This window comes from Zalophus californianus, chromosome 4 (assembly GCF_009762305.2).
Source record: "Zalophus californianus isolate mZalCal1 chromosome 4, mZalCal1.pri.v2, whole genome shotgun sequence".
Taxonomy (NCBI): Eukaryota; Metazoa; Chordata; class Mammalia; order Carnivora; family Otariidae; genus Zalophus; species Zalophus californianus.
Genome location: NC_045598.1, coordinates 160,069,836 through 160,092,291, shown reverse-complemented (window position 1 = coordinate 160,092,291; position 22,456 = coordinate 160,069,836). Strand labels below are relative to the sequence as shown.

The 22,456-nt window shown below is 33.9% G+C and overlaps 1 protein-coding gene across 11 annotated transcripts in view; it reads right to left on the bottom strand.

The window, feature by feature from the left end:
* OXR1 (oxidation resistance 1) overlaps positions 1-22,456 on the bottom strand; it is a 455,727-nt gene that overhangs the window by 5,461 nt on the left and 427,810 nt on the right. For 7 of the 11 annotated variants that reach the window (XM_027575402.2, XM_027575393.2, XM_027575442.2 and 4 more), the window contains 5 exons: positions 12,255-12,335; positions 10,299-10,424; positions 9,399-9,551; positions 7,513-7,608; positions 5,661-5,734 (listed from right to left, as the gene is read on the bottom strand). In XM_027575402.2, coding sequence (XP_027431203.1) covers positions 5,661-5,734; positions 7,513-7,608; positions 9,399-9,551; positions 10,299-10,424; positions 12,255-12,335 — 530 coding nt within the window. Of the gene's footprint in view, positions 1-5,660; positions 5,735-7,512; positions 7,609-9,398; positions 9,552-10,298; positions 10,425-12,254; positions 12,336-21,784; positions 21,967-22,456 lie in introns of those variants that run through there. The other 4 variants (XM_027575417.1, XM_027575424.2, XM_027575467.2 and 1 more) reach the window with 3 other exon arrangements.

Genomic DNA, 22,456 nt, shown 5'->3' with positions numbered 1-22,456 from the left:
TATCTTTCAATAGTTACCCTGAATGTATATGGGCTAAATGCCCCAATCAAAAGACACAGGCTATCAGATTGGATTAAAAAACAAGACCCATTGATATGCTGTCTGCAAGAGACTCATTTTAGACCCAAAGACACCCCCACATTGAAAGTGAAGGGGTGAAAAACCATTTACCATGTTAATGGACACCAAAAGAAAGCTGAGGTGGCAATCCTTATATCAGACAAATTAGATTTTAAAACAAAGACTGTAATAAGAGATGAGGAGGGACACTATATCCCACTTAAAGGGTCTATCCAACAAGAAGATCTAACAATTGTAACTACCTATGCCCCTAACATGGGAGCAGCCAATTACATAAGGCAATTAATAACAAAAGCAAGGAAACACATTGACAACAATATAGTAATAGTGAGGGACTTTAACACCCCCCTAACTGAAATGGACAGATCATTTAAGCAAAAGATCAACAAGGAAATAAAGACTTTAAATGACACACTGGACCAAATGGACTTCACAGACATATTCAGAACATTCCATCCCAAAGCAACGGAATACACATTCTTCTCTAGTGCCCATGGAACATTCTCCAGAATAGAACACATCCTAGGTCACAAATCAGGTCTCAACCGGTACCAAAAGACTGGGATTATTCCCTGCATATTTTCAGACCAAAATGCTTTGAAACTAGAACTCAGTCACAAGAGGAAAGTTGGAAAGAACTCAAATACATGGAGGCTAAAGAGCATCCTACTAAAGAATGGATGGGTCAACCAGGAAATTAAAGAATTATTAAAAAAAATTCATGGAAACCAATGAAAATGAAAACACCACTGTTCAAAATCTTTGGGATGCAGCAAAGGCAGTCCTGAGAGGAAAGTATATAGCAATCCAAGCCTTTCTCAAGAAACAAGAAAAGGTCTCAAATACACAACCTAACCCTACACCTAAAGGAGCTGGAGAAAAAACAGCAAATAAAGCCTAAACCCAGCAGGAGAAGAGAAATAATAAAGATCAGAGCAGAGATCAATGAAATAGAAACCAAAAGAACAGAACAGATCAACGAAACTAGGAGCTGGTTCTTTGAAAGAATTAACAAGATTGATAAACCCCTGGCCAGACTTATCAAAAAGAAAAGAGAAAGGACCCAAATCAACAAAATCATGAATGGAAGAGGAGAGATGACAGCCAACACCAAAGAAATACAAACAATTATAAGAACATATTATGAGCAACTCTATGCCAGCAAATTAGATAACCTGGAAAAATGGATGCATTTGTACAAATGTATCAACTACCAAAATTGAACCAGGAAGAAATAGAAAACCTAAACAGACCTATAACCAGTAAGGAAATTGAAGCAGTCATCAAAAATCTCCCAACAAACAAAAGCCCAGGGCCAGATGGCTTCCCAGAGGAATTCTACCAAACATTTAAAGAAGAATTAATACCTATTCTTCTGAAACTGTTCCAAAAAATAGAAATGGAAGGAAAACTTCCAACTCGTTTTATGAGGCCACCATTACCTTGATCCCCAATCCAAAGACCCCATCAAAAAGAATTACAGACCAATATCCTTGATGAACACAGATGCAAAAATGCTCACCAAAATACTAGCCAATAGGATCCAACAGTACATTAAAAGCATTATTCACCACGACCAAGTGGGATTTATCCCTGGGCTGCAAGGTTGGCTCAACATCTGCAAATCAATCAATGTGATACAATACATTAATAAAAGAAAGAACAAGAACCATATAATCCTCTCAGTAGATGCAGAAAAAGCATTTGACAAAGTACAGCATCCTTTCTTGATCAAAACTCTTCAGAGTATAGGCAGAGAGGGTAAATACCACAATATCATAAAAGCCATCTATGAAAAACCTACAGTGAATATCATTCTCAATGGGGAAAAACTGAGAGCTTTCCCCCTAAGGTCAGGAACGCGGCAGGGATGTCCACTATCACCACTGCTATTCAACATAGTATTAAAAGTCCTAGCCACAGCAATCAGACAACAAAAAGAAATGAAAGGCATCCAAATCGGCAAGGAGGAAGTCAAACTCTCACTGTTTGCAGATGAAAGGATACTCTATGTGGAAAATCCAAAAGACTCCACCCCAAAACTGCTAGAACTCATACAGGAATTCAGTCAAGTGGCAGGATATAAAATCAATGCAGAGAAATCAGTGGCATTCCTATACACCAACAACAAGACAGAAGAGAGAGAAATTAAGGAGTTGATCCCATTTACAATTGCACCCAAAATCATAAGATACCTAGGAATAAATCTAACCAAAGAGGCAAAGGATCTGTACTCAGAAAACTATAAAATACTTATGAAAGAAATTGAGAAAGACACAAAGAAATGGAAAAACGTTCCATGTTCATGGATTGGAAGAACAAACATTGTGAAGATGTCAATGCTACCTAGAGCAATCTACACAATGTAATCCCCATCAAAATACTATCCACTTTTTTCAAAGAAATGGAACAAATAATCCTAAAATTTGTATGGAACCAGAAAAGACCCCGAATAAGCAGAGGAATGTTGAAAAAGAAAAGCAAAGCAGGCGGCATCACAATTCCGGACTTCCAGCTCTATTACAAAGCTGTCATCATCAAGACAGTATGGTACTGGCACAAAAACAGACACATAGATCAATGAAACAGAATAGAGAGCCCAGAAATGGACCCTCAACTCTATGGTCAACTCATCTTTGACAAAGCAGGAAAGAATGTCCAATGGAAAAAAAGACAGTCTCTTCAACAAATGGTGTTGGGAAAATTGGACCGCCACATGCAGAAGAATGAAACTGGACCATTTCCTTACACCACACACAAAAATAGACTCAAAATGGTTGAAAGACCTAGATGTGAGACAGGAGTCCATCAAAATCCTAAAGGAGAACACAGGCAGCAACCTCTTCGACCTCAGCTGCAGCAACTTCTTCCTAGAAACATCGCCAAAGGCAAGGGAAGCAAGGGGAAAAATGAACTTTTGGGATTTCATCAAGTTAAAAGGTTTTGCACAGCAAAAGAAACAGTCAACAAAAACAAAAGACAACCGACAGAATGGGAGAAAATATTTGGAAATGACATATCAGATAAAGGGCTAGTATCCAAAATCTATAAAGAACTTATCAAACTCCACACCCAAAGAACAAATAATCCAATCAAGAAATGGGCAGAAGACATGAACAGATATTTTTCCAAAGAAGACATCCAAATGGCCAACTGACACATGAATAGTGCTCAACATCACTCGGCATCAGGGAAATCCAAATCAAAACCTCAATGAGATACCACCTCACACCAGTCAGAATGGCGAAAATTAACAAGTCAGGAAATGACAGATGTTGGCAGGGATGCGGAAAAAGGGGAACTCTCCTACACTGTTGGTGGGAATGCAAACTGGTGCAACCACTCTGGAAAACAGTATGGAGGTTCCTCAAAAAGTTGAAAATAGAGCTACTATATGATCCAGCAATTGCACTATTGGGTATTTACCACAAAGATACAAATGTAGGGATCCAAAGGGATACATGCACCCCAATGTTTATAGCAGCAATGTCCACAACAGGCAAACTGTGGAAAGAGCCACGATGTCCCTCGACAAATGAATGGATAAAGAAGATGTGGTATATATACACAATGGCATATTATGCAGCCATCAAAAGGAATGAGATCTTGCCATTTGCAACGACGTGGATAGAACTGGAAGGTGTTATGCTGAGTGAAGTAAGTCAATCAGAGAAAGACATGTATCATATGACCTCACTGATATGAGGAATTCTTAATCTCAGGAAACAAACTGAGGGTCGCTGGAGTGGTGGGGGGTGGGAGGGAGGGGGTGGCTGGGTGATAGACATTGGGGAGGTTATGTGCTATGGTGAGTGCTGTGAATTGTGTAATACTGTTGAATCACAGATCTGTACCTCTGAAACAAATAATGCAATATATGTCAAGAAAAAAAAAAAGAAGATAGCAGGAGGGGAAGAATGAAGGGGGGGAAATCGGAGGGGGAGATGAACCATGAGAGATGATGGCCTCTGAAAAACAAACTGAGGGTTCTAGAGGGGAGGGGGGTGGGGGGATGGGTTAGCCTGGTTATGGGTATTAAAGAGGGCACGCTGTGCGTGAAGCACTGGATATTATGCACAAACAGTGAATCATGGAACACTACATGAAAAACTAATGATGTAATGCATGGTGATTAACATAACAATAAAAAATTTAAAATAAGAAAAATAAATAAAAATAACCTAGCAACTTTGGGGAAAAAAAAAAGATTCAAGGTACACTTAACAGCTTGAAATTATCAGCCATTTGCTTGTGAGGCCTTCCTGGAGAGCTAACTGAATCACATGTAAGATTACCATTTGGGGTAGGGCTGAATGACTGCCTGCACCCCACCAATAAAAAAAGGTGTAACTAGAACATATAAACATATGCTGATTCCAACAACTAAAAATAACATGGTTTTTAATTATCTGGTTATGTCCTTCAGAGAAGGCTATAATAACCATGGTAATTTTTTAATCACTGAAATCATGTCTCCAAACACCTATCTATAGAGAAGTTGTAAGAGAATTTGTTAGAATTGTTCAGGATAATGAATATTCTTGCAGGCTAACAAGATTCTGCAGCCTGAATGAATTATTATATATCCTCAGTTGGGGGAAACAATACTTTTTTAAGTCTGGGAATTACTTAGCATACTTTATGTCTGGTCCTGAAGGACAGAGAGAAATAACAAAAGAAGCAGTCAACATTTGCTAATAAGCACTATTTGAAAGTCTAGGCTAGCAGGAAGTAGAGCCAATTACTTCCAAACACTGTAAAGACTGAATGAAGCTGGGATACCAGAATGAATAAATAAAAGTTCTCATAGTGCTTGCTATGCAAAAGAATCAAATCAAATTAATGACTAGCAGATACTATTAAAAACAAAGGAAGGTAAGAAAACAAATTCTGAAAAACTGGGGGGACGGTGTGTCACAATTTTTTGGTAGGAAAACAAATTTCTATTATTCTCTGAACTATCAATCGAAATAGTCTCCAGGGTAGAATAAAAAGGAAACAATTGATCTTTTTATACACTGGGAGAAACAACATACCATCGTGGTTTTTTACATTTGAGAGGGTTCTAGAGGGGAGGGGGGTGGGGGGATGGGTTAGCCTGGTGATGGGTATTAAAGAGGGCACATTCTGCGTGGACCACTGGGTGTTATGCACAAACAATGAATCATGGAACACTACATCAAAAACTAATGATGTAGCGTATGGTGATTAACATAACAATAAAAAAATTTGAGAAGGTCTCAGGTATTAGTGTATTTCACTTTCGAATACTAATACTAAAATACGAAAGTATTTCACTTTCGAATACTAAAAAATACTACAGGTATTAGTGTATTTCACTTTCGAATACTAAAAGGTTTTAATCAAAAGGGAATCAACAGCATTTTAAAATTAATAAACATTTTATCAAGTTTCACATACTACACATAAGCACCTTCTTGTAAATACATTGTTTTCTTAGTCATAATATACAAATTAAGATTCTAATGTCAAAATTTTCCAAAAATAACTGAGTTTATAAATAACACAGATGAATAGTTTCTTTAAAAATCTCATGGTAAAATGTTCAAGAGACTTACCCTCCACCACCAAAAGCTAGTGAATCCATGTCTCCTTTGATAAAAAACATATTATCTCCTGTCCACTTAAAGACCTATAAAAACAAAAAGCTTTAAATATGTAGATGAAAATGGTCACTATACAGAGTTAGTTCTCCTAATCCCCAAGTACTTAACAAAGCCTAGATTGACAGTAAGAGAATAATAACAGTAAGAACAAAAGATTGGGCAGAAGGGTCTGGTGCTTTGTGCTTCAGTATTTGTATGACTAAGTTTAAAAGCACACAACTTTCATTTCCAATTCCTCAAATCTTATTATCTCTTTATACATACTTCTCTTTTCTATGTATGCATCAAGAATTGGACGGCTAATGAAAAAAGTTGAAGCAAGCATAAAATCAGTTAAAAAATTGATATAGATGCCATTAACTTTTATTTTAACATTAAACATAAATGTACACTAATTTGATAATACTTTGATATAAGGCCAAGGTCTTTTCTTTGGATACAGATTTGCCTATCATCATTCTTATATAAGCCCACTACATATGTTTATGATTTCTAGTGTCAATTTTTTAAAGAACAGTGAGAACATAAAAACACTTAAGTCCAAGAGCAAAATTTCTAGATGTTCATATTCTTAAATATTTTTTACTAACCTTCCATGGGAGTTTTACCTAAATCTAATACAACAGCAATTTCTAGCACTGCACACCTCACCTTTATCGACTTTTTCCTAAGTATTCATTATAGTTTTCAATAAAATAAACTTTAACATTCACTTTTTCAGAGTTACAGAACATCTAAATTAATTACATAATCTGGTAGAAACAGCATAAAAAGATTTAAGTATAAGCACAACTGATGCTTAAAAAAATCTGTAACAGGGGCACCTGGGTGGTTCAGTTGGTTCAGCCCCTGACTCCTGGTTTCAGCTGAGGTCATGATCTCCTGGGTGGTGAGATCCAGCCCCACATCAGGCTCCATGTTCAGTGGGGAGTCTGCTGCTCTGCCTCTCTCTCCTTCGGCCCCCACCCCTGCCCCACTCACACTTTATCTCTAAAATGGGTAAATAAATCTTAAAAAAAAAAAAACTGTAACAATTATAAACTTCCAGTTAGCTGTAGGCATCGGTTATGTTTTATGAGGGAATGGAAAGCACTGGCTAATCTGGTAAGCCAGTTAAGCACAAGTTTGTTAAGAAATCTTCTAGTGTGTTATCTGCTCATTATAGAAAGTATTCTGCTCATTATAGAAACTATTTCTAAAGACTACTTCTTTAACCTTTTTTCAAGAGCTCTTAAGTAAAGGTTTGACACACTGAATTTTAATGTACCCAAAATGCTGCAATTGCATGCAATGTTTTAAACAGTCAACATATTGACTAAAATTCATTGTACATCTTTACATTTTAGATCTTATTGGCATTGGAATGTATTCAATTTAAATTAATCAAGCCATAATAAAGAAAAAGTCAGGTAATTAACTGATTTAAACCCAAATGATTTATTTTTTAAGTTTTCAATACTTACATCATGCAACTTAAGTCATTGAAAGTTTCTAAGAATTTCACAATGGCAATTCAGAACAGTAACGATGATGTATACTTTTTACTGAGACCATGATGTATGTCTGGCACTATGCCAAGTGTTGTATATATGATTCTCATTTAATTTTTAAACAACCCTGTTACATTTATGGTTCCTAGTCTATCCATAGGAAAGTTGAACCTCAAAATGGTCAAAAAGTGCTAAGTTACAGTTAGCAAAAGACAGAGATGAGAGACAAATGCAAGTGTGTATTACTCCAAGGTGCATGTTCTTTTCATTATACCATCTCTTTATAAACTGAATATTGGAATAATTGTCCTTACCTCAAACTCTGGACAGAACGTAAAAACAAAGGTCTCTCCAGTACCATAAAAGCCATCACTCACTTTAAATGGCTCAGATGCTAATGCACCAAAAACCTAAGGAGTAAAAAAAGGCATGTTCAATGACATGACAATTAATTTGCTTCATTAAGCATTACCTCATTATTTAGGTTTAAGTAAAATGCAAAAAAACCCAGAAATGTAATATAATTTTATCTCCTCCTACTTAAAAAGGGAAACACGATCAGCTGTTATAAAATTTGCATTATTGTGAAGTACAAAGCATATTAGTTTCTCAATGGGAAATTTTTCCTAGTTTTGAAATCTGAAAGGATGCTTATTTTAACAATTAACAATCTTAAAAAGTGATTATCACATTTTAGGAGAACTTATATGCACAATGCATGTACAATAAGGATAACACGTTACAGTGGGATTACAGGATTTAGGAAAGCAAAAACCCTTCTGCGTGGGTAAACGTTCTACTACTAAAAAGGTATATGCTCTTTTTGTCCTCATTAGACAATAAATCCCATGAGGGAAGGTCTCTGGCCTGAAGTGCTTGGACCTGTAATGCTATGCTCTTACACAGAACAAAACACGCAACATAAATAACCTAAAAAAAGAATGAGTGAATAAGGAACTGGGACAAGTTATTTCAACGCTCTGGGTCTAAGTTTCCACATGATAAAATGGGAATGTAGAGAGTTTTACAGATAATTTCTATAGTCACTTTTATAATCTTAATTTTTGATAATATACTGATAAATCTACTTTGACAGTCTCAATTTTTAAAATAGGTTTTATTAAAAGGTATATGTCATACATATATATATATATACACATTTTATATAAATACACAGCTCAAGGTGGAATTATCACAAAGCAAAGTCCCATTTAACCTTCATTTAGATCAAGAAACAGAACATCATCAGCACTTCAGAAGCTGTCCTTGTGCCTCCTCTGCATCACCACATCCACTTTCCAAAGGGACGCTAAATAGCCTGAATACCATATATTTGTTTTGCCTATTTATAAACTTTCCTTAAATGCATTCATAAGATAGTTACTCCTTAGTGTCTGATTTTCAACTCAATTATTACATTTGTGACACTTATCTATGCTGTGGCATGTAGTAAGCAGTTCTTTCATTTTCGTGCTGCAATTACCCTTTACTGGGTGTTTAACTTTGGGGAAGCTGATGAAATTCTTTTAGTCATAGTTAACTCTTCCTTAGAACAGTGATCATAAAACTATCAATCTCATAGGGCTTTGATGATTAAATAAGATAATGCCTATCAATGATTGGTCAAATGTGTGGGAAAAGCACAATAAAGGTGTCAATAGTAGTAGTGTTTTGTTTTTTAAATTAATATTGCTATTTCATCCTCTCATTACTCTCCAATCTGGACTGACCTGAACTTGATGTTTCAGGAACAAACCAATATGTCTCTTGCTTACCTATGGTTTTGTTCTTGGTAGCATCCTCACACAATTCTCTTTAACTTTCAAAACTTTAACCCATGCTTCAAGACTCATCAATTTTCACCCTTTCCATGAACTTCATTCTTACCTGTCCAGATAGATATGAACACCCCTTCTGCTTTCTCTAGGTTCTCACTGCATCTGGCATATTTTGTTTGTTCCAGGAGATATTGGTACACTTAAATGTTTTTTACCAGACTATAATCCCTTTAATGATTCATGCTCATATCTATCCTCTGTAGCACTCAAAAATGCCTTGTATACATATTAGAAGTACTCAATAAAATTATCAGTTAAACTTAATAAAAATGTAATGAAAATAATTATCAAAAAATATATTAAATGTTATTTTTACTGTAATCTCTTAAAGGGTAAGGTGTCCATGTAGTTATTTTTCATACCTGCCCATCACTGTCTTTAATCACCATCAGCACTGGGGTGTCTAAACCTGTCATTGTTCGATAAAGGGTCTTCAAGCTTGTGCCATGCTTCCCGGTGCCATATACAAGAGTCCATGGATAGCCAATTGTTCTTGGTGGAAGATGCTTGGTAAGCTTTGAGAAATAAAATGTTAATATTTTACTTGATAGCTTATTGTCAATGTGCAAGATAGTAATGTCAGCTGAAATGTAATGGTACTTCATAAAATATAGGCTACAAAAATAACAGGAGAGATTATTCTCAAAGATACAGAGATGCCTGAAGAATAACTGTACATTTCTCAGCATGAAATAGTAATTGCTCACCAGGAAAAGAAAGGAACATGCCAAACAAGACACGAATTAGAAGAGAGACAAAAAATAGGGATTACTTATTGTTTTCACCCTCTGTATTAACAAAAATACTGAATGGACTGTTAGCTTAATTATTAACAACTTCTCAAATAATGGGCCCTAGAAATCAAGCTTCAACATTTTATAGCTGTGTGACTTTGAACAAGATACTAAATTTCTTTATGCCTAAATTTTTTCATTCATAAAATACACACAGTAAGAGTATCCAACTCCTGTAGGGGTTGTAAAAAACTACATCAGATAATCACAGAAAACGAGTAACTAGTAGAGTAAGAAATTAAAATTTTGGCTATTACAACATCTCATCTAAACTGCTATCATTTATTTTAATGTCTGCTCCTAACATCATCTTTTACACTAGTTGCTATATATTGTTTACTTTTATTCACAGGAAAGGAAGACTAATAGCAGTAACCCTGCTTCTTTAGTGTTGAAAACAACCGAAAAGATGCTGTTTTACTCTTACGGGCACACACTCAGAAATGCACATATGTGGGTATGTTATACCTTTTCAATTTGATCTGGCAGTAAGAGTTCACTGGGATCACTTAGGTTTGGTCGAAAAGATTCAGACTCCAGGTCTGCTTTCAATGGAGCAATCTGCTTTGAATTTAGGTCTTCTCTTGTAGTAATCTAAAGAAGTAAACAGCAGCAGCACGTTAATATAAAATTGCAACATGCATTAAACAATTTCTGCCTTTTGAGAGAAATAAAACTTTGTACCTTAAAAAAGTGGGCTAAAACTTTAATTTAGGATTTTAGAAGGCAAAAGATGCTCCATCAAATAACAATAGTATATCCAATGTAGAAAAAGATTTTTTAACTATAAACAGACATTTTTCTCAACCACTATATGATGGAAAGATAATGATTAACACCCATATTTCTGTGTGAAAGGAAAAGTCACATGCAAACTTTAATTTTCCTGTTGAAGGGCAAAAGTGAGCCAGCTAGCTTGCTATTTGTCTGTGCTATTTAAAATATGTGGGTTTTTTTTCACGGTAAACATAAAATTTGCCAAAAATAATTAAGAAAACTTTCTGGGTGCCAAAATTTTAAGGAATGATCCAATAAAAAGTATAATTTTCATCAGTATGCGTGCATACATAGATTTATTTGCTTCACTGAAAAATTACCATTACTTAGAAAATGCCTTCCTTAATTTTATTTTCAAAACACTTTTTTTAATCGAGTTGGACCATACAATAGATTTAATTTTTTCATAACTATATTTTAAAAACTAGATAAATGTGATGCATTAAAAAAGAATATATGGTTTTGCATGATGGAAATGATCTCACTGATATTCTTAAAACGATAAAAATGTCAATTAACTCAAAGTCAGATACAATCTATTCTGTTGATACTTTTTCATATTTTATTAATAAATTATAAAGTACCACTATTAATTTTCATATATAAATGCAATATTAGGAAATAAAAGGTATAAAATATAACTATTGATGAAACTTTTAAGTTGGAAAATTCTATTGGAGCAGATAACTAAAATGCAGCAACGCACAGCGACTGATTCCATTAAGAATGAAATCCTGCTAAACTATTTTGTCCTTTAACAGATTTCTTACCAAACCTAAATAGCATATATTTTCAACCAATACATGTCCTAGAACTGTACTGCTTTTTGATGAGAAGTTAAACTATATTAATTCTTTCACATCATCAGCATGTTTTACCCTTATTCTGATGATGTGAAAGGTTAAAAAAAAATCAAAGGCAGCATAAGAAGCATTAAAAGAAAAGACAAAAATCAGTAGTTCTAGCACAGCCATGAAAGCATATCTTAGTAAGAAGAGGAAAACACACAATAATACACAAAACTGAAAAATGAGTTCAACTGTATCACTTTCTTGTTATTAAAAAAAAATCACAAGATTATTTCATGGAATTTTAAATAATTTATCTAGTTCTGATGTCTAGGGTATATTATTCCAAAGTATTTCTCATCCAACCAGGAATACCTCAAAAACAAAAACAATTTATCTCATTAAAATATTTGATGTGAGGTTGATACAACTGAAATAACCTTAAAGAAGAGAAAATATTTAAGTCTTGGTATTCATTAAAAGGTTTTCAATTGTCTGATAGTACTTCATCTTTCAGATTCTATTTAGTAAAGATTTAACCTCAAACCCAAAACATTCTTCCAATTTTAAAATTAAATGAACATTCCTCATTGCTCTAAGAAACACACAGTACTAAGAACAGTTCTACAGTGACAGAAAATTCCTCTGAATATTTTTAAAATGAAAAGATGACAGAAAAGATAATCCTAGAGCTCTTCAAGGCAAAACCGTACTCTTTAATACAAAAAGGAATTTTCTGATGGGCTATTTTAGTGCTGCAGTCAAAACAAATCCTTTAAAAATGAGATTTGCCCTGACAAAAGACACTAAAAACGGAGTATTCAATCTCCGGAGGGGTTTAAACTACTGAATGGGGCACCTGGAGACGTCTGCAGAGTGTGCGTAGTTCTTCAGTATTTAGAGCATCGATCCTGCGGTGATACTCAGCCACTGATACTACCTGAATATGGAGACAGGAAGACAATAATTCCACTGACAGTTGAGAAAAAGAGCCAAAACAAAACAAAACAAAACAAAACAAATGGAGAAACTTAAATGGAGAAAGAGAACTGTAATCAGGGTTTCTTTCCCCACTCCATGCTGAAAATCCAGGAGATACCGATATCAAGCTACAGCGAAATACACATGAATGAGTTTAAAACCGCTACATCCAACTGGTTCACAATATAAGGTTTATGAACTGCTTCATAAGACAGAATTTGACTGAATAAATAGAATTATAGCTGCTTATAAAGAATCACTACAGAAAACAACATGCTTTGCTAACATCAAAGATAACATTGAAGACAACATCTAAAATCATAATGGTGGGCATTTTACAAAGAAAAGGTAGTTTCAACTCTCTCCTCCAAATCAGTTTAGCTCAAACGTTTATCCTAATGGAAATGCTGGAAGAATTTCTTCTAGGCAAAGGTGAGAAACATACCCACTCCATATGATCTGTATCAGAAAAAAAGGGAGGGAGCAAGAATAAGAAATGAAGTACATTAAAACCTAAGGTAGTAAGAAAAATAAGCTCTAGAAAGTAAAAATTAGATTTTCAAAAGTGTACCTAATCAACAGTACCTTCTCAGACATGTCTACTTTAGTCTTTCTACATGACTTCAGTTTTTGTCTTTATATTATTTCTTTATGGTTGGTACTGCAACAGTTATCTGTGACCAAATCTTAATGACTTTCCTACATTCTGAATTCCTAAGAAAAATTATCTTCTATAATTGCCTAGACCAGTCTCTTGTATAATGAAGTTGAAAGCCATATATGAAGAGGAACATTATTATAAAAAATCCACAAAAACAGACAAGTTTCCTCAGGTTGATAACAACAGCTACAGCTTTCTCAGATCATGACCTAATTCCTAAAACAGAAACCATAATATAGTGAACTCTGGTTGTGCCAATAAATATGTGCTGACTCTCCTGAGCTATGACAGATTGCTCTTGTGATCAACGCAGTTGAACCACTGGCTTGGAAGAGATGACTTCTAACCTAGGTTTTAAAAAGCTCTTGTTTCAGCCAACTAAAATAAATTAACGACCCATTAACATCAGGGTAACTGACAAGTTATATAAACCTGTTGAAATCTATGAAAGACATGAGAATAGTAAAAAGGAAAAGAAACTGGACAGACTTCTATTTTGTCATAATATTGACTTTTACAAATCAACAATGCATGCAATGTGATAATTCACCCAACTTAGAAAGAAACCTAAAATGGTTATGCTCTCTAGAGCCCTAGAGGATCAGATGGATCCGAGTTTGGACCCTTTTTTTTCCTCCATAAAACAATGGAAATAATAAGACCACATACAAAATACATTTTTTATGAAAAAAAATGAAGACATAAAATGCACATAATAAAGGATTGAGTATAGTGTCCAGCACATAGTAAATAATAGCTACTATTACTAACATTACTTTTGCTTAATCATTTTTCACCAATTACCCTCTGAACAGCTTCCTTATTTATTTATGGATATTAAAATATTTCAGTTTTGAGAGTTCAACTATCTTGTATACTATGACTCTTCTGAAATTAATTTTAAATTTCAGGATTAGATAAGAATATTAAATTCTTTTCAATTAAGAACAAAAACATTTTCAATAAAGATGAAAGAGAAATTAGATCTTAAAAATTAAAAAATCACAGCCTTGTTTTTCTATGACCAGCAAAAGAAATCTCCACAAAATATTAAATGGCCAGCTGTATTTTTCTTTCTTTTTCCCAGGGTATTCAATCTGATCAAGTCTCCTAGCCAGAGTTTTCAAATTATATGACTTATCTACTCCTCTGCATTCCTTCTATCCTTCTGGTTACCACGTTTACACTTATTTGTATTAAAGTTCCTTCTTTTACCATATTAAACACAGTTCTTTGCTGGAAGTAAAATTAAATTATGCTCACAAAAGGAATCACTTACAAGCATAACCATATCAACATCACTGAGTAGGAGGTATCACTGAGGGAACCATGAACTAGCTGCCATCCTAAATATAAGCTTATAACATTTGGGAAAGTCATAGTTTCTTTTTAATGTCACAAATCTACCTTTTCTCATTCATACTTTTTTTGTAAAAAACTGTATTTTGGGACTTATAAACCCATCATTTCCTCAATCCTATTTACTCAGGCTGTGATAAATGAAGATACAAAAAAACCATCAAAAGAGTCTGTAATTTAATAAAGAAAAAGGGTGTGAAATCGAATGAGTACGGAAACATACGTCATCTTCTCAAAATAAATGAATAAAGAGATACAGATTCTTAGTATATATGATGGAACTGAATTAGTCTTAAATCAATTTTTATCCCTTTGGTAAATCATACTCCATGTACAGAATTTATTTACCCAAAAGATTAAACCTAAGTAGAAAATGGACACATCTCTACAAAATGTCCTACACCATACTCCCAATTATTAAGGGTGCAGACTTTGAAGAAACTAGCTTCAATTAAAAGTATATTCACTGTCTTGCTAGAATCATTTCTTGAGGAATAAAGTCGTTTCCATACACTGCCAAAACCCCGCTGTAGGAACTGAGCACTATGACCTCTACAGAATTAAGTGCTACTCTCCAGTCTTTTCAGTCTGACAAAGGACTCTCACACAGAGAAAGTGCTTCCCTAAGCATTTATTTTCACAGAATACAAATGTAGGGACAGCATTAAATCCACCCATCTCTATTACAAAGGGACTAACAACAACAACAACAACCAGTACAGAACAAAAGCTAAAGTTAGAGAAAACGTACAGTTTCTGTCAGTTCCATGAGTAAGAACATGTTCTTCTAAACATAAAGACCAATGCTAGGGTCTAATAGTCCTCCTTCCAGGATGTTCGGTATTTCCCCGAGATTACCCCACAAAACAGAGCCTCCCTTCCCCCAACTTCCTGGCAAACTAACAAAAGTCTGGTAGATAGCTGTGAATGTGCCATTTTTATTCCTTACTTACTCCTTACTTTTGTTCCTCAGTAAAGGGAAATGGAGTAGAAAGACAAATACTACCTAATCAATGCCATTTATACTTACTTTGGTACCCAAAAATATGGAGGAAATCTAAGTTGCAGTAGCTAACAAAAAGGCATACAACATCATGCTTCAAATCATATAACCTTCTGTTCTGTTCTATACATACACAGCAATGTCTTTATTACAAAATAAGACCTGGATTATGTTAAAACTTTGCTCCTTTTTGCCCTAAACTACTGCTTTCAAAATAACACTTCATGGGACTGTAATAAATAAGGTATAAAAGAAGCAGAGAATCATAAATTTGCCCACAAAACAGAAATAGAGGAGAAAAAGAGATGTAATCCACAGCGAACTGAAAATAGAACATATTATCAAAGTTTTGAATAAATCTGTATTTACAATTACTTCCTCTTAAGTATATTTGCAGGTGATTCAGATTTTCATGAGAAGGCAGATCTATTCACTGTTCTTTTAGTCAAAAAGAAACCTGTTAGCCACTCAAAACCATTCAATTACACTATCTATATGTTGCTTTAGCTTTTTGGAACAGTAAATATAAGAAGTGAATCTCAAAAAGTGAATAATCTTATTTTCTCCCTAGTATGTCAGGGGAAAAGAATACTCATTACATAATCTTGAAATATATAAATCCACTATTACAGTTGGAGACTTCAAAGCTCCTCTATCAGTTATTTACAAATCCAGCAGGCAGAAAATCAGTAAGAACAGAGTCAAACTGAAAAACACCCCATTAACTGGATCTAATTAACATGGATCTAATATACATGTCATCCAACAACAACAGAACACACATTCATCTCAAACTCACGTGGAACATTAAGATCGACCACATTCTGGTCCATAACACATACCTTAACAAATAGGTATCATAAAAAGTATGCTCTCAGACCACAACGGAATTAACTAGAAATTTTAACAGAGAAATAGTGGGAAAATCCCCAAATACTTTTCAACAACACATTTCTAATTAATGCAGTCAAAAAAGTCCTGGGAGAAATTTTAAATGTTTTGAACTAGACGAAGAAAAGTTCCAAAGTACTGAAATTTTGGGATGCAGTGAAGACAGGAGTTAGAGGAAAATTTATAGCATAGAATGCATATATAAGAAAATATCTAAAATCAATAATCTAAGCTTCCATCTTAGGAAACTAGAATAAGAACAAATTAAATCTAAAGTAGAAGAAAATAAAAAAATGAGAGCAGAAATCAATGAGATTGAAAACAGAAATGCAAAAGAGAAAAATCGATGAAACAAAAAGCCAGTTTTTGAAAAGGTCAATAAATTGATAAACCTCTAGCCAAGCTAACTAAAAGAAGGAAGAAATGAATTATATCAGAAATGAAGAGGGGCCATCACTATTGATCTCATGGATATTAAAAGAACGAAGGAATATTATAAATGACTCAATACCCACAACTTTGATAACCTAGATGAAATCGATCAATTCCTTGAAAGAGACAAACCACCAAAACTTACACAAGAAAAAAAAACAGATCAACTGAGTAGGCCTATATTGATTAAAGAAATTTAATTAATAATTACTAATCTTCCAAAACAGGAAGTATGAGGCACAATTCTAGCCAACTAAAATGAATTAGTTACCAGAAACATCAAGATACTATAAAAAGCTATGCAAACTTGTTGGAAGCTAAGAAAGACATAAGAATAAAAAAAAAAAAAAACAGATAAACTGGACAGATTTCCATTTGTGCCACTGTTATTATACTGACTTTTTGCAAAGCAACAATGCATATACTATGGTAGCTGACCCTGTACTCTGTACTTACAAAGAAAGTTATGATCTCTAGCTCTGGAGCATTTGGAGTGAATCCAGAGGGATTCACTGATAAATTCTATCAAACACTTAAGGAAGAAATTACGCTAATTCTCTACAGTTTCTTCTAGAAAATAGAGGCAGATGAAATATTTCCCAACTCATGAACTAAACATCTGGACACCTCACCAAAGAAGATATACAGATGGCAAAGAAGAATATGAAAAGATGTTCAATATCATACATCATCAGGGAAATACAAATTAAAATGGGATACTACTACATACCTATTTAGAATGGCTAAAATCGAAAGCACTGACAACATCAATGCTGGTGAGTGGTGGAGCAAAAGGAATTCTCATTTACTGTTGGTACAGTGGAAAATGGTACTGCCGCTTTGGAAAAGTCTGGTAGATTGCTACAAAACTAAACGATTATAATCTTATTAAATCTGGCAATCATGCTCCTTGGTATTTAACCCAAATGATTTGAAAACTTATATTCACACAAAATCTGCATGTAAAACAGCTTTTTAAGTGTCAAAACTTGGAAGTAACTAAGATATCCTTTTTTTTTTAAGATTTTATTTATTTATTTGAGAGAGAGAGAATGAGAGACAGAGAGCACAAGAGGGAAGAGGGTCAGAGGGAGAAGCAGACCCCCTGCTGAGCAGGGAGCCCGATGTGGGACTCAATCCCAGGACTCCAGGATCATGACCTGAGCTGAAGGCAGTCGCTTAACCAACTGAGCCACCCAGGCGCCCACTAAGATATCCTTAAAGAGGAGAAAGGATACATCCAGACAACAGAATATTAAGTCAGCACTAAAAATAAATGAGCAATCAAGCCATTAAAAGACAGTAAGAGACTTTACATGTATCTTACTAAGTGAAAGAAGCCATTCTGAAAAGTCTACATATTGTGTGATGGCAACTATATGATACTCTGGAAAAGGCAAAACCACAGAAACAAGAAAAAGATCAGTGGTTACTAGGTATTCAGGTAAAGAGGGATAAATAGAGGCAGCACAGGGAACTTACAGGGTAGTGAAACAATCCTGTATCATCCTATAATGGTATGTCATTCCATAGAATGTACAACAGAAAGACTAGACCTTAAGGTAAACTATGGACTTTGGGTGATAATAACGTATAATATTAGTTCATAAATTGTAACAAGTACACCATACCAATACAAAGATATACACAACAGTGTGTGTTGGTGGGGGGAGGGGTATATGGGAACTCTGTACTTTCCATTCAATTTTTCTATAAACCTAAAATTGCTTCAAAAATAAAATCTATTAATTAGAAAAAAGTAGGGGAAGGATAACAAAATTTGGAGAGGTGGTTACCAATTTGGGGAAAACATGAAATGACACAGAGAAAGAACATACAGGCTGATACAACTGCTTTGGTAATGCTGTAGTTCTTAAGTTGGGTAGTGGGATCATAGATACTCATTTTATTATTATGTCTCCTAACTTGCATATACAATAAATATGCTTTTCAACTACTAAGTCAAATGAAGAAAAAATATTCTACACTGAATATATATGCATATATCTTTTCAATGAGGTTGACTAGAAAGCAGATGTTTTACATACAATAAGATGTATATAAATACTAATTAATAAATTTCCTGTAAATAGGTACTACAGGTAGGCAACACAGTCTAGCAGAAAGAATACTGGGTTTGGATACAGACCTCTGCCTTAATTTTAATTCTGCTTTTTACTAGTTTTGTGAACTTGAGCAACTGCTTTTAATCTCTCCATTTTATGTCTTTCAAACAGAAATATTTTAAGCACTTTATGAGGAATACATGATAATATATGTAAGACATATATCAAAATAAACACTGACACATTAAATATACAAAATAAATGCTAATTCCCTTCCCCTGGTTATGTTGTGAAGATTTTGAGAGAGAGTAAAGAATTTAAGGGCACAGACTAAAGCCAGAATGCCTGGATTCAAACCATGGCTCTGACCCTTATTGGTTGTAGTGTGACTGCCTTTGTTTCTTAAAACGAAGATGAGAGTAGCAATTTTCACAATGAGGATTAAATGATGGTAAGTGTTTAGAATAATACAGTGTTATCAGTATACAGCATTAGAAATAATTATTTTTCTCATTAACATGAATATTACCTTCAGCTAAGGTCACTGGAAGATTTTTTACATTTAAAGTAGCTCTTCTTATGGACTTATTCTTGCAAACATGTAAATAAGTTATCATGGGATTTTTTTCTCCTGTTTTCATACATGAAAGCCTAAGTACAAAAAAAATCTGTCTTGTCACATATGAAGGCCTAAATATAAAAAAGAGCTGACTAAAATAATGAAATGTGGATAGAGATAAAACAATGTTGCTATATTTAATGATTTGTGACTTTAATCTGATTAACCCTAAATTCTTATTATAAAATAGGCTTATAACATTCAAGCAAATTACAATTTATTAACAGATACTAAAAAGCCAGGATACAGTATATGGTTACAATAAATATATAAATAGTTTCAAATAAATAGTTAGAAATTAAAGTTTAGGTTGCTTGTCAGAATAAGCTCTAAACTGGCCTTAAAAAAATAAAGACAGGAAAGTTAAGCATGCTTGATCAATATGGTTCTCACTGAAGCTAAATGGCAAAGGTTTAACTTCATTCCATGTATTTTAGAGCATATTTTACCTATTAGTTATTAGTTAATGTCTCTGAGCCTTAAATTAACTCATCTGTAAAATGAAAATAATCTACATCTGGTTAACACCGAGTTACTGTAAGGTGAAATATGATACTATATACATGAGCATTTAGAAAATTGTCCTGATTTACGTAAATACATAGCCATATTAATACTAGCTATAAGACCTATATGAGGTCTCAGATACCATTCTAATCAGTTGAGTAAAGATATGATGAATTGTGAAAAGCTACAAAATATTTGTTATTCTGTAAGAATCATTTTCTGTTTTTTGTTTTAAAGCACAAGAATCCCTTTTCAGGCAAAATCTTATTAGGGAATCTCAAACTACAAAATAAGAATTGCTATCCTTCTAAGCCTTATTTTCTTAAGCTTTTTTCCTGCCTTACAGCTACTAGGGTATCCACTATAAGGAAAACAGCTAGAAAACCTGAACCTGAACTTGTCTACACATCAAAGCACATCACACTGTACTGTCCCATTTTTAAAACCTCTGAAATACATCCTGGTGAAGTAAAGAATATGACAGTCAAGCTCTCTGTGCTCCATGACAGCTTAGTTCAGTAACCACTTCACACCTGTTTCCTCATCTTTAAAATGGGGAGTAATGCTGATTCTGCAAGGTTACTGTGAAGGCTGAATGTAATAATATATAAACTATATGTATGGACAGAGCCGAAGACCAATGAGAACCTTTCACTCCTATCTGACAAAACCACATAATAGCCTCCTATAAGGGTAAAAACAGGAAATGTTGAGTGTGGTAAGTTTGTGATGCACATTATGATGATCCATAAAATTCAAAACATGCACAATTTGTTTTGCCTGTATTTATAACAGATTAAAGTCTTAGCAAACTAATTATAAACACTTATTTGAACTGCAAATCAAAAAATACATGAATGCTCCACTGTTCTTGGTTAAAAAAAAAAAAAAAGCTGTGTTAACTGGCTATTCTGATAAATCTGGTCACAATTTTAACAAATTAAATCATTTCAGATGCCTACATCCCTCTGTGCTGATGTATCACATGAACAAAAATTTGAAATTATTCAACTTAAACATAAAAAGACATAACAAAGTACGCTCAAACCCAATAAAAACACCAGTTGAAATAACTTTGGTATTTTTACATGCTTAACATTTATAGGTGGCAAGCTGCTTTGGGGGCATCTTCCAAAGTCATTCTTGGTTCTAAGTATTTATCTAGCTTTATTTAAATTACCCACAATTACAGTAAAAATAAAAATTAATATTCATAAGGCAAGTTATAATCCTAAATCACACAGAAAGATCTGGCAATACATTTTCTAACAAATAATGCACACATATTTTTACTGAAAAATAACAGGATTCTCAAAATAGTAAGGTTGAGATTTTTCTAGTATCTTTTAAAAGATACTAGAGAGAGTACCTTTTAAAGTTTTGTATTAGGTAGCACTGCTGGAAATTTTTAGGATAGCTTAAAAAAGCCTTTTCTCAAGATTACTAAAATAATTGTCTTAAGATACAATGTTATAAATTTATCTAGTTTGGGATCCAGTCAATAAAAATTAAAGTTAATTCACTCTGATTGTTCTACTCAATTTATTTTTAAGAAAAAAAATTCTGAATATTTTCCTACAAGAGCTTAAATTGGAAATTAAGGCAGCAGTAAAAATTTGATAATTTCCTGTTGATGTAAAATAGGAAAGCCAAAATACTTTTATAAAACAAAATTAGTTTCTTATTCATTTCCTTTTTGAAGATATTTAGGATTAGCAGAAAAAAACTTAAAGGTACTTTTCTGTAATCATACAACTTTGTATTCTACAAATATTCCCTCTGCTTAAACTTTCAGAAATTGTATAATTTTGCATCATGTCACCATAAAGACTAATAAACAGAGAAATTGAAAGCATTGACTAAAATTTACCAGAGTGTATTTATGATTAATTGGCTGATGTCTTCTCCCTTTTTTCCCATACCAGAGACGAGACATTTCCTTTCCAGAGCAAATTAAGTTATACCAAATCTCATAAGGACTGTTTTAAAAAGCATTCTTCCTCTGTTAAAGATAAATTTCAGCACAAGAGCCCTACTACAGTGACAAAACAGTTTGCTAGAGACAAAGATGTGATTGACAAGAAAGAGAGCTAATCACTAAGTAGTATCCACTGCAAAGATAGTTCTGAGTGGAGACTGTAAAGCCAGGGAGGGAAGAGAAGGTTTCTCGTGTTGAAGTTTGGTTGCACTGTACCCAAATGTGCAAAAAAAAGGGCTCAAAAGTTTAAAGACACAGAGCATGTATTTGCAAGCACCAGTACACTAAGAAATACACTAAAAATATCTGTCATAAAAAAGTACTAACTGCAGTTTCCGGAGTCCCTCCTAATGTACACAAACGATTTCAACTAACATCTGGTTGTTTTGCTCATGTAGTCATACATCTATTCTTTATTAAAATCTAAAAATCCAATAAAATGTCATCTTTTATATGAGCATTTTTTAAGCAATGAGACATCCTTTGAGGACCCGCCAACCCTCAAATTTTATAGAATGCTTATATAAAAGTGAAGCCAATCCACTACAAATAAATCCTATACAA